Source organism: Apium graveolens, unplaced genomic scaffold (assembly GCF_009905375.1).
Source record: "Apium graveolens cultivar Ventura unplaced genomic scaffold, ASM990537v1 ctg4522, whole genome shotgun sequence".
Lineage (NCBI taxonomy): Eukaryota > Viridiplantae > Streptophyta > Magnoliopsida > Apiales > Apiaceae > Apium > Apium graveolens.
The window spans coordinates 124,417-138,359 of record NW_027418580.1 but is presented as its reverse complement, the minus strand read 5'-3'; the positions used below and the strand labels follow the sequence as shown (position 1 = coordinate 138,359).

Genomic DNA, 13,943 nt, shown 5'->3' with positions numbered 1-13,943 from the left:
TGCTGCGATGACACAGAGTATGATAGACACTGTCACAATAATTAGGGGTGAGCAACGGGTCAGAATCGAACCGAACCAAACCCGAATCGAAAGAACCGAGAACCGAAATAGGAATATTTTAAGAACCGAACTGGACCCGTTTATATGTAAGAACCGAACCGAAACCGAACCGTAAAATTCGGTTCGGTTCGGTTCTTAACCGAAAGAACCGAATTTATATTTTCATTTCATATTTATTTATTTTGCATATTATTTCGTATTCTAACTTTTAAATTTTGACTAGTTTTGATTACGTATTAACGGTAACTTAGTAAAAGAAGATTTTATTAGTGGCAGATCATTTTGAATTCAATTACTTTCTAATATTTAAGAAGAAAAATGTTTATAAAAATATTCAAAACTCCATAAATATTTAAAGAAACGAGTAATACAATAAGAATCATATTTTTCTTAAATTTTATTAAAATATTATAAATAAGAAAACATAATATGTAATATATATACATATATTTATATATATTTTGTATTTATTCATTTATATACGATTCGGTTCGGTTCTTACGGCTCTAGAATGTTAAGAACCGAACCGAACCAAGAACCGAAATTTCTAGAAAAACAAGAACCGAACCGGACCCCAATTAGGTAAGAACCGAACCGGAACCGCAATTTTTGATCGGTTCGATTCGGTTCTCGGTTCCGAACCAGGAAGTGCTCACTCTTAACAATAACTTAGTTATAACATTTGAGACTTCAAAGTGAATACAACAATTAAATTTTAAGAAATAAACTAGCATAATAGCTCGTGGACGCACACGTCATTCTCTAGTAGTCATTAAAATACATATCGATTATCATTTTGAATGTGAGATGTTAAATAAAAAAATTATTTTGTAATGAAATTCCTGCGTTCTTAATCATGCAAGCTAATGTGAAAGAAGTAGGATGACACCGGAAACTTAAAGTTGCAATTATCCATAACAACATACAATTACATTTATATATCTTTTACGAAAAGAAAAATAAATTTTAAAATGCAAAGTTCTAAAGTATGGATGTAGATAACATTATATCTTTTTATATTAAAAGGAAAACCATCTTTGTGGGCAATTCAGGATCCTTATAGTTTTTCAACTTCGTACCATAATCATTATTGTCGTCAATTTTCGTAAGTGGTAAACACTACAAGACACATGTGACATTGTATTTATCAAAGTGTTGGATAACAAAATATATTTATGATTTTAACTTGGAATGCACAGAGTTTCAGAATGATATTCTTGATATAATATTAAGTATTTTAATGATTTTTTCAGTGTGTTAAATATTAAACTAGTCACTGAAATGGAGCACATATATCATTTTGTTCACCGATCTCAATAAGTTATCATTTACAGTCACTTAAGGTGGTCTAATTATTAGTTTTTTCACCTTTTAAATTTTAAATTAAGTGTAAATATATTTAAAAATTAAAAAAATAAGAAAAAAATATGGCCATTAATATTATATACAAAGTTTTGTTCTTAAATTTTATCATGAAAAAAGACAAAAAAAGTTACTTTTATTTTTAATAAACTTTATTACGAGTTTTATTAAAAAATAAAATGTATACTACTTAATAATTTATTTGAAGTGTAGTAAAATATCATTCGAAACATCTTATACCCAATGTTTTGACTTTTTATTGATGAAATATTTTTTAGTGTTTCGGCTTTTTTCTTTGCAGTCTTTGATGATTCTGATTATGATAGATATTTTGAGTAGATGCAATCTTTGAGTTAAAAATTTATCGATACTAATTGTAGTTTGTGTAGGTACAATATTTATAGGTGTACAGTAATTGAAACTTGTTGTATGTGGAATCGACAATGTCTCAGTCCAATTTTATTGCTATCGTATTAAAGTGTATGTACAATATTGTAATATTCATGGCGACGACGTGTAGTTAACTATATATATATATGTCGCATGTGATATGTATTTGAGAATATCCTTATAATTTAACAACTTATAATATTCTCGTATGTTGGATGGTAAAAAGCGATCATATCCTTAATTTTCTATTCCATAACAAAACAACTCTCAAACATAATAAATAACAATTGATCAATTGTTTCAGGTACAAATTTACCAAACCTATATATTAATAGACTATGATATTCTTTGATCGTTAACAAAATTTAGCATCCTCCAAAATTTTATAGGTTAAAAAACAAAAAATATGTGATCCCTTTTTATCTCCACTTAAATATAACAAAAATATGTGATGAATTCTTATCTCCACTTAAATTTAACATCATTTACAATATTAAACTAAATACTCATTATTAATTTATGCACGAATGCATGTAATTTACGCCAAATGTATATGTTATGAGTTTTATTTACTTATGCAAGCAATGGGGTTAATACAGAGCGGCTATTTAAAGGAAACAAAAAATTACTTGCAAAAAACACTCCGACTTGATATAATCCATTCATCTTAATATTAATATTTTAATGTTTTAATTTTGCCAAAAACCCGAAATAATGAAAACTCGTCTCTCAAAGTTTTCTATGATACCTTAGAAAAAAAGTTGAGACAGTTTTTCAAATTATGTATCATGCCAAATTCATAATTAAACTTTTTAAATTTCAATAAATTTAGAATTATATAAAATCAGAATTTATTTTGTGATCGTTATTAAAAAAATCATGTTTTTGTGATATTTCCCCATGTCTGCTTATCTTTTTTCTAGTTTGGATATTTAATTGTTTATACATTTTTGAAGTAAATAAAAATTTGACATCCATTATTGATAATACTAAAAAAAAAATCAAATACAAAATTCAAGACGAGATAAGAACAAAAGGACCTTAGAACCAATTAGTAAATGTTTACGTTCTAAACTTATAAATAAATTTTGATATTTTCCCGAAACACTTCGCATCCCTTCAAGCACAACATTTTTTTTCTTTTGTCCTTGATCTGAAAATGATTAGACACCGAGTTATCTCTAGTAACTACGAAGATTTGACAACCTAATTTTCTCGTAGTAATAAGATATTGTTCTAGAAGGCGGAAACATGTATATTTTCTTTGTTGGCGCCACGACCAAAAGATTTTACACAAGCCTCAATATCTTTGTTATTCGGGCTTGTAAACTAATTTTCGCTTTCTTTCATATCACTGCTACCATATCTTCAATGGTTCCATTTTAGAATTTCCCATATCCTAACAATTCAGTATAGTCACATGGGACCGAACCACGTTACATAATTTTTAGATTTAAAAATAGTTTACTGAGCATCATGTTTATTGATTTTACTTTTTTTAATTTTAGAAACCTTTAATGATCAAACTAAATATATGGATAAAAGTTGTTTTTTAATTTAAAAATAACTTTGAATTAATCTCATTATAATTTATAATGATTGAAATAAATTCATCATCAAAAATATATTACTATATACTGGACATCAATTATGAAAGGTGAGTGATATCGATAAAACAATACTCCTCCCTCCAACGATAGGAGGATATTAATTAATTTGGAAGAGATATGTGGAGGCCCCCCAATATTAATTTAATTTAAATATCACTTTCTCCAAAATCTTATAATATGTTTTAAAAAAAATATTTGATCAGCAGTCATCTCCAACTTAAATGTAATTTTATAATTTTAAACTTGATACTCACAACTTAGTTATGCGCAAATACATGTGATTTTTACACAAATGTATTTACTGTGAGTAGTAATTAACTTTGGCATATCAACGGGGTTAATATATGAACATAATAACTACAAAATTCCAACATTTTTCATAAACAAATCTCATGTTAATACAGAACAGCTCTGTTATAATAAAGAAACTAGGGGCATCAAAATTAGTGGGATGGTCAACGAAGTGTTGGTGGACCGGTTGACCTCTTATGCCTCCTTACGAGATATCAGGAGTTCGACTAATGTGTGAGCGTGTGTAATCAGGAAAAAAAATTAGTGAAACTAGAGTACATTTAAATATTTAGAGTACATTCCGTGCATGGAATGCATTTATATGTGCTAATATTTTGCCTTCTTCACATGCACACGAGGTCACAGTTGAGAGAGCACAGTTGTTGTGGGGAATTCTGAATGAGGAATACTATGTGGACCTTGGTGAGTTTATCTACCAAGGGATTCTGAAGTTTTTGAGGGGAACAAAGCATATGAACATCCCTAATGCATCCACGGTTACGAAGCTATGCCGAGCAGTAGGAGTGAACTGGCCGGCTCATGAGCAGTTGCAATTGCCAACAGCTCCGATAGATTCTGGCACTCTAAATGGGATGCAGGAGTGGACCGGTGGTGAGCCTGAGGAGCATGGGCTGGGTTATCGTCTTCCAGGAGGGCGTCCAGCACGAGGTGCTACTATGGCTAGGCCAGGGCGTGGTGAGGCTGGTTCTTCGAGAGCTCAGGAGGGTGCTGGGATGGGTGATGCCCAGTATAGGAGGCTTTCACGGTGGATGGATGCCATGTATGAGACGCAGAGCAGGTTTGCTCAGGAGCTCACTCTTGCGTTAGGGACTGCTTTTCGAGGCCTTGGAGCTGATATCCAGTGGCCAGTTTTTGGTGAGGACTCTGCATACCCGCCGCCTGATACTCCACCCACTGAGGGTGATGATGATGATGACTCCGAGTAGGTATACCCTGTGTTCCTTTCTACTACCTTCACTGGGGACAGTGAAGATTTTAAGTTTGGGGGTGGTAGTTAAGGAATATTTTGTGTGTGTCATATAACTGTATATTCATGATAGTTAGTTCATATAGTTGCATAATTTTTGCCATATAGTTTTTTTATATAGCTTTATTTGTTTGTCATATCATATAGCTCATGCATATACCATGATCCCTTTTGCAATGATTTATCTACTGAATTATGATATTGATGCGAGTGTAGTGATAGCATTAAAGTGATATTAAGTTGTGTAGGTTGATATGCATGCTAGAAGCACTTGTATTTTCACTAAGTCTTACAGAATGCTTAAGGGCTAGATTGTTGTTATGATCTGATTATTTTCGAGGATAATCTATTTATTATGCTTAGAATTTGATAATAGGTTCTTAGTGGTAAAGGCATGAAAAAGAAAAAGAATGGAGTAAAAATGGAATTTGTTGCTAGTTGTGGCTAGGCGTCAAATGGCTAGTAGCCAGCTCGCATGTTATGCGAGTAGTCTAGGGTTGAGCAAGATGGAGCGAAACGCACTTGCTCAGAGAAAAAAAAAATAATTTTTTGCATAATTGATCAAGAGTGGGCTCTTTGGTATTCGAGTTATTAAGTTCTTAGGGGACTTTGTGCCTAGTGACCTAAGGCTTTTAGAGTCTGGGATCCGCTAACCTAACGCTCGTTACATGGATACCATTGTATAAGTCTTTTGTGGACCTCACTCATTGCACGGTCAAATAAGCATTTGAGTTGTAAATAAAAAGCACGATTCCGTAGTAAGCTCCAGAGTTCTTGTAGTGTTGTATATCACTTTGTGCCTAGAATTTTTATTCTTTGTATAATCATAGGATTGCCTTGAAGATAGTCTAGTCATAGTAATTGGTCTAGTTCTGAAGCATATGTGTTAAGCATTTGCACACACCACGTTTCTGTCTGTATGTCCGTTTGTATGAGTTTATTGATCTTTAGTGTCTAACTGCATTCGTTGAGATGTGACAATTTGGTTGGTTAATTGTAGTAAGGGGGATCGTTGCATTTTCATATAGATTGTATTCATGCATATTTTTATTTGTTTTGAGTCTGTGACGCTTGAGGACAAGCATCGATTTAAGTTTGGGGGTGTGATAAGTGGCATTTTATACCACTTAGAACGTCTTAAAATGGCTTAAATTGGTGTCTTGAAATCAAGTATTTTGTGTATTTGATGCGTTTTTCTAGTGTTTATGCATTTCAGGGTATTAGTTGCATTTCGGAGGAGGAATCATCAAGAATAAGCCTTGGCATGTGTTCACCGTTGAGAGAGGAAAAGAACGGGCAGATTACGGCGAAGAAACGGAGCAAACCTGGAATTTTCCCAGTAAGGTCCTGCGCGCCCGCGCAGCATTGCTGAGCGGCCGCGCAGGGTCGGGGAAAAAGTTGAATTATTTTAGACTTTTACTTCTGTTTGGCTTCCAACTTCTATGTAATCTGGTTTTATGGGACTATTATATAAGTAGATTTGAGACGTTTTCATAGAGAAAAAAGAAGGAGATTATGTTTTAGATTGTGTTTTGCGCAAGGAGCGAAGGAGATAAGGAAGAAGACCGATTTAGCACACTGCAGCGAAGAGGAAGCATATTTTCTTGTGACTCTTGTTTCGTTGTAACGTTGGATGCTAGTTTTCTTGCTTTGACTTATTTACTCTTGTGACGTACTCTGTTTTAATATAATTAGTTTAGTTATTATTTTCTTGTGTTGTTTATCATGATTTCATATGAACCCATGATGGCAATAAGTTCTATTATGGGCTAATTGTGATCATGGGGTTGCAACGGATTTATTATGGAATTCTTTAGTTAATTGTTTAATACTTTAGTGTGTGATGATTGCATGATATCTAGTATTGGTTGTGCGTATTCGTCTTATGTGCGTCGCGAACATATAAGATAGGGTGTTAATCTCTTGTGAAGCGACGGTGGATCTTGAGATTTAGAACTTGCCATGCTAGCATAGGTTCATGTACGTTGTGCATGATTAGTGGGTAACTCTAACAGTTTTATTTGCCCTATGTAATCAAAAGGAATAACTTGTGCTTAAATCGTTGTGTTGTCAATTTCTGTAGACATATAGGAACTCAACATGATTGATGACTACTCAACTTCTATCTTAATTGTGGATGCTTGGTAGAATGGTATTAGTACAATGAAAGTTGGCTTTTATCAGTTTCGTGTTATTCGATTAATATCATCACTGTCACATGCTAAAGGTAATAACAATGGTTATAGAAGGAAGTAATAATGAAGTTGTGATCTCATGAGTGTTTTATTATTGATAAATTGAAGTGTTAGTTAAGTGGTTAATTAAGTAGTTAATTATAGTTAATATTTAATCAACAATTTTAAGTGTTATTATCTTAACATTGAGAAGTAATCATACATTGGCGAGTGAGTTAAATTAGACAATAAATTAGTCTGAGTCTCTGAGGGAACGAACTAGAAAGTATTCTATATTACTTGCGAACGCGTATACTTGCGTGAATATTAGTGCATGTTTTCGCCCTAACAATGTAGCACTGGTAGCTGGTCTTGAAGTAAATCTTCTCAGTGTCAGCCAATTTGCAGACAAGGGTTTTAAGGTTTTATTTAACAAAGAAGAATGCACTTTTATCAGCAAGAAAACTGGTGAAGTTGCTCTAAAAGGAACAAGGAAGGGAAGCTTGTTTGTTGCAGAGTTGGACTCAGCAAATGAGGATGGAATTTGTTGCTTCTATACCAAGGCATCTGTAGAGCAAAGCAAGTCATGGCATAAGAAGCTATCTCACTTGAATTTCAAGGCAATCAATACTCTAGTTAAAAATGAGTTAGTAAGAGATATGCCTAATCTGAAATTTGCTCAAGTTGAAGTCTGTGATGCTTGTCAAAAAGGTAAAATAAAAAGATCAAGTCACAAGAGTAAATCTGTGAATTCGATAAGTGCACCTTTGCAACTTATTCACATAAATTTATTGGGACCAATTAATGTCCAGTCAATTTCAAGAAAAAGATATGCACTTGTGATGGTGGATGACTACTCAAGATATACATGGGTAGAATTTATGCACTCTAAAGATAAAAATGCACACATCATAATTGAGCACATGAAGAAGATTGAGAAGCAGATTGAAGATCGGAATTGTGTGAAAAGATTGAGGAGTGATAATGGAACAGAGTTCAGGAATGCAACCTTAACTGAATTTTGCAAATACAAAGGCATTGTTCAAGAATTCTTAGCTGCTAGAACACCTCAACAAAATGGGGTAGTTGAGAGAAAGAATATAACACTAGTAGAGGCTGCTAGAACAATGCTGCAAGATGCAAAGTTACCAACTAGTTTTTGGGAAGAAGCTGTGAACACTGCCTATTATACTCAAAACATATATCTCATTAACATGAATCTTGGAAAACTACCCTACTCAATCTTGTCTAAAAGGAAGCCTACTGTGAAGCATCTTCATGTGTTTAGAAGCAAGTTCTATGTTTTGAAGGACAACTCTGAATATATGGGAAAATTTGACTCTAAAGTTTTTGAGGCAATTTTTTTTGGGATATTCATTGGAAAGAACTGTCTACAAGGTTTATGTGCTTGAAAAAAAGAAAATTATGGAAAGTACAGATGTTACTTTTGATGATGACAAGTGCCCAGGCTTGGAATGCCTTGATGAAAATGAAGCAGAAGCCCTAAAGTTTGAAAATCTCAATATTGATAGTGATTCTGAAGCTGAAGTCAACACACATCATAGAATAGATGGAAAGTCAACTAACAAGTGAATCATGAGAATGGAATCTCATGCACCTGAATTTGATAGCACAAACTCAGGGGGAGAAAGAGAGAAAGGTTCTGCAAGTCATGTCAATGGTGAAGAAAACACATAAAACTCAAGTCAACAAACTCATACCAGAATGAGGGATAGAAGATACACTAAAAAAGCAATTATTTGTGATCCAACTGCTGGAGTGAGGACTAGAATTACAACTGCAAATGAATGCCTTCATGCATGTTTTCTTTCACAAGTTGAGCCAAAGAAAACTGAGGAAGCTCTTCTTGATCTTGATTGGATATCTGCTATGCAAGAAGAGCTAAATCAGTTTAAGAGAAACCAAGTTTGGAAACTGGTTCCTGCACCAAAGAACAGAAGTATAATTGGAACAAAGTGAGTGTTCAGGAAAAAAATGGATGAAAATGGAACAGTCACCAGAAATAAAGCAAGGTTGGTTGCAAAAGGCTACTCACAAGAAGAAGGAACTGATTATGATGAAACTTTTGCTCCAGTTGCAAGACTTGGAGCAATAAGGATTTTTCTTGCATTTGCTACACATTCAAATTTCAAGGTATATCAAATGGATGTGAAGAGTGCATTCCTTAATGGTGAGTTGGAAGAAGAGGTTTATGTGCAATAACCACCTGACTTTGAAGATCTAGAATTTCCAAATTTTGTATACAATTTACTCAAGGCTCTCTATGGACTAAAACCAGTACCTAGAGCTTGGTATGCCACACTATCAGAATTTCTGATTAAGCATGGATTCACTAGAGGTACTATTGACAAGACTCTCTTCTACAAGAAGTATGGTGATGATATGATCCTAGTTCAGATCTATGTGGATGATATTATCTTTGGTTCTACAAATGAAAAGTTTTGCCAAAGATTCTCTAAGCTTATGCAGAGTGAATATGAAATGAGTATGATGGGGATATTGAGTTACTTTCTTGGAATTCAAGTCAGTCAAAGAAGTGATGGTATCTTCATCAGCTACACTAAGTATATCAAAGATTTGTTGAAAAAGTTTGGTATGGTTGATTGTTCACCTGCATCTACGCCCATATCTACAGCTACAAAGTTGGATGAAGATTAAAAGGGAAAGAGTGTAGATATCTCAAGCTATAGAGGAATATATATATATATATATATATATGTCTGTGTGTGTAAATAGCTTAAACTTATACAAAAAATGACGTCAAGAAGTACTAAAAGCAAAAATAATTGGAAAACCTCCAAAGCAACCCCATTGGTCAGTTTCCGAACTTTTATGTGATTAAAATATTATATCTCGCACCAATCAATCAAATAGGTTGGTTGAAAAATTTAATATGTCTAATTGCAATCATGTTTGGTCCTAAAGTTGGTTGCAATAGATAAATATTACCGACTGTTGCCTCAGTCGGTAAATTTGTCTGTGTAATTACCGACCAATGTGGTTGGTATAGAGTCAGATGATAAGTTAGATTAAAAAATAGAAATGACTGGCTGATATCGACCGTATTGTATGAGTTCGATCGATATACGATGAATATAGTCATTGTTCGCATAAATCCCAAGAAAAGCCACAATCGGTCATGATTAAGTAGATCAGTCGTAATAGTTGGTCGGTATTGGTTATATCATGTCTTAAAAATTTGCCCGATAGTTTTAAAGCTATCAGGAAAATTTTTAAATTTCAAATAAAAAACTAATAATTAAATCCATTGTTCATCATTTACAATCCAAAAAAAATTAAATCGCAGTTCATACCTACACCGAATAAATTAACATAATTAAAACAAAAAAAACAACATTCAACATTCTCTAATATGGATGTAAATCATCTTTAAATACTCGATCACCTTCAATTGCTCTTCAAATTCCTCCATCCCGATCCCACACTTGTCCATCTCATAAATTAGTTGATTTTCGATCTTCTTCTCCTACATCTTTTGTTCAAGCTTTGATAAGTTTTCCTTCGCTTCGGTGAGTTACCGGACGACTTCCCTGTAGAAACGATCTTTCGCATCCATGCCTACATTTATAAAATATACAAACAAAATATGTTAGATCATATATATACTCCATATTTATACATAAAGACATGCGCGCATGAACACACACACTTATAACCATCATCAATATATATGTGTGTGTATGCAATATACCTCAAGATTAACTTATAAATTTTGAAACAAAATCAAAAGATGATATAAACTATAAGTAAATAGATCATATGCATGTATATATAACCATAATCGGTCAAAAAACATAAACACTTCATTTTCTGATAACTGCAGAGAAAATTAGAGATCATCTTTTTCACCCAAAAAAAACTGACCAACACCCGATTGGTATACTGGTCGAAGTTAGCTGATGTGTAGATCAGTTTAACGGTTATTCAACAAGGTTTGACTTTTACATTTATGGACCGAACAACATTCAATTTACTTGATCAGAATTTTGTTTGATCTAGACACCACACGAGCAAGAGTAAAAAATATTTGACAACCTTTGACCGTGGTCAGAATAAGTGGTCGGTAATACACATATACTGATCGCCATTATCTGTAGGTCATTATTGTGTTTTAAATTCCGACCGATATTTCTGCACGGTCATTTCTTGTCATTATTTTGAGTTGGTCGAAATAAGTTGGTCAAAAAAGCCATATTTCTTGTATTGTGTGTTTCGTGTAGTGTGATATCTTCCCTAACTAGTACATATCACTTACTTTTTACTTTTTGATAGCTTCATTTCTCTGTCCCAATTCACAAGTAAATTTGATTATTAAAAAATAAGTTAGGACGTAGGAAACTAGATATTGCTTGGAATCAGACAAGTTTTGTATCTTAGAGGACTAAGTGTATATATATATATATATATATATATTTCACATAAAGTTTTAGAAATTTGTTGAAGTTGCTCTTTATTATAATAAAATTTGGTTTGTAATTTTCTTGGAAGTATAGGCAGGTGCTACACCAATGGACTATGAAAACTACATGAACACTTACCATTGTTAGAGTGTAATATAAATTCATTTTTATTAGGCCTTCTAATTTTAACACTTTATAGTTTTAAAATGAATTCTTTACTTAATATGGTATCAAACTTATGAAGGAGCTCACAAAGTTTGACTCAGTGTCAAATTTATCACTTATTTAATACAATATAAAACATGTTAAGTACTTTTGTGAGTAAACTTGCCCCTATGCATAAAACTGATCTTCAAAAATTTGTGATTTTATGTGTCAAATGAACAAGAATATATATATAAATATATAAACTTGCAAGAGGAAGGAACATAATTCTATGTTTGGAGAAAACAAATTTATGGAAGTTGATTAGAATGTGAGATTTAGGGGTTAGAGAATAAAATTACAATTTTTCTAAAAAATAATTACTTGCAGTTTCTTCATGGTGGTGAAAAAGGAAACTGTGGATTAGCTCCCGAATGTAGGTTACATGTGTGTAATGCTGGAGAGGTTGTGGCACTTTCTTAATGTTTTATATGTGACTTATACAATACAGTGGTTTCAAAATATATTATGTAATCTCTTGATTTAGTTGTTACAAATTTATTCTATTCATTGCAGATACTAAAATTTGTAACTATTATAAGTCATTAATGTGAAACTACATATCAACAACTACATGTATTATAAGTCATTTAGCCTTAATAAAATATATAACAAAATAACAAATATGAAGAATGAGTACATTGGTAAAAAAATGTTCATTCCTACGATGCCTCCTAAATAAAATGTTGTGTATAATATCCATTATCTTGTCCATTATAATCGTAACAAAGTCGTTCTCCCTTTTTTATATTACGAAGAGCGATAAGATAAACATGACATTTACCACGAACATTGTACCTCACAGATATTAGGTTTTTCTTCTTTCTTCCCTCCCTGTATTTTTACAGCACTAGTCAATATTTTGGTATGGGTATCCATATTTTCTAGACAATGAAAAATATAGAATTAAAGGGTATGAACCACATAAATACTTACGGAGAATGGTTGTTAATGCCACTGATGAAGCCAGCTATATTTCCCCGCTTGTCAGGGCAAATAAAGAGACCATCTTCTTCTTCTGAGTCTCTGTAAGTAAGGAGGGTCATAAAGCTATCAAAATTCTCATCATCTCTCCGATTCCTGACAAAATCTACATCTCCTGTATACTCAGCAAGAAAAGTCATGGCTTTGATTGGACCATCTGCTTCAACTTTGTACCTGGAAATGCAAAAATGCATAATTAATATACATTCTATCTGTATAATTAATAACAAAACCCAATTAATCTATGAAATATGTTTTATACCCTTCCACTTCATCAAAAACAACTTTAAGAGGAGGACATTTTCCTTCTTTCATCATTGCTTTACATTTCTTTATTGTTATGTAATCTTCTGTAGAGAGTTCCTAACCATATAAGAAATATAACATTAAATACAATGTGCATTCAATTAAGATAAATTCGAAAAGAAAAGAACATTACTTAACAAAGGAAACAAGTTGTGCTCATATAATTACCAAGTATAAATTTAAAATGTATATACCTGGATGTCATCTGCCTCATACTTGGATTGATTAGCAGATTTAGGAGCCATGTCATGTGAGTATGTCAGTTTATCACTAAATGCTACGTTCTTACTCTGCAGAGCAAAACGTAGAGAATCCATTTGTGTGTTCCTACTCTCAACATCATTTGCTGGAACGTACGGAAGAAATTTTGTAGATTTTTTTGGCAAATGTTTACGCCTTTTTTGAGGAACTAGAATATCAACAATATATAAGATAGCTATCAAAATATTAAAATATTAGTGGCATGGATTCAAAAATATGAGGTCATGACAATAATTCATAATACAACTAAGTAATTTATAATACAACTATAAGTAGAAAAAATATTATGAATCATGTTTATATTTTTAAATACATTTTAAATAAAGCTCAAGTAAGATAAATGTCAATTATTTACATTTTTAAATAAACAATTTTTTTAATGTATATGTGAAAAATTAGCACATCTTTAGGTGTACCTAGTTAGTTTAAATGATGCACACAACTTTGAGAAATAGGCCCCAACCTGCTACAAAGAAGTTAGGGGGATTTATGGTCTATTTTTGCTTTTGACAAGATTAGTACTAATAAAACAATATGTTATTGATAAAATGCAAAATTATGTCACATAATATGGAAATTAGCAAAATTAAAATTAAAATTAAAACACTTCATATACTATAAAAACAATAAAAAAGATTAACAACATATATATACATAATTCCAAAAAGATCAATAACTTAATTTAAAAATAATAAAATTTTACCTTCGGGTGAAATGTATTTAGTTATAATCCCAAAATACATCTTCCTTGATTTATTAGATCCATCTCCCGTTGATTCTGCAATATAATGAAATCAAATTTAAAAAGAACTCCCAATTGTAAAATTAAATAAAAAAATTTCAGGACCACATTTTTCCTATTTACCTTACT

General features: G+C 32.3%; 1 protein-coding gene across 1 annotated transcript; it reads right to left on the bottom strand.

The window, feature by feature from the left end:
• Positions 1–12,195: 12,195 nt before the first annotated feature.
• Positions 12,196–13,128, bottom strand: LOC141702016 (putative Histone-lysine N-methyltransferase ATXR5). The gene is made up of 4 exons (XM_074505726.1): positions 13,006–13,128; positions 12,768–12,868; positions 12,458–12,679; positions 12,196–12,355 (listed from the first exon to the last, which is right to left on the bottom strand). The coding sequence occupies exons 1-4, from the start codon at positions 13,126–13,128 to the stop codon at positions 12,196–12,198; spliced, it is 606 nt and encodes a 201-aa protein (XP_074361827.1).
• Positions 13,129–13,943: the final 815 nt, after the last annotated feature.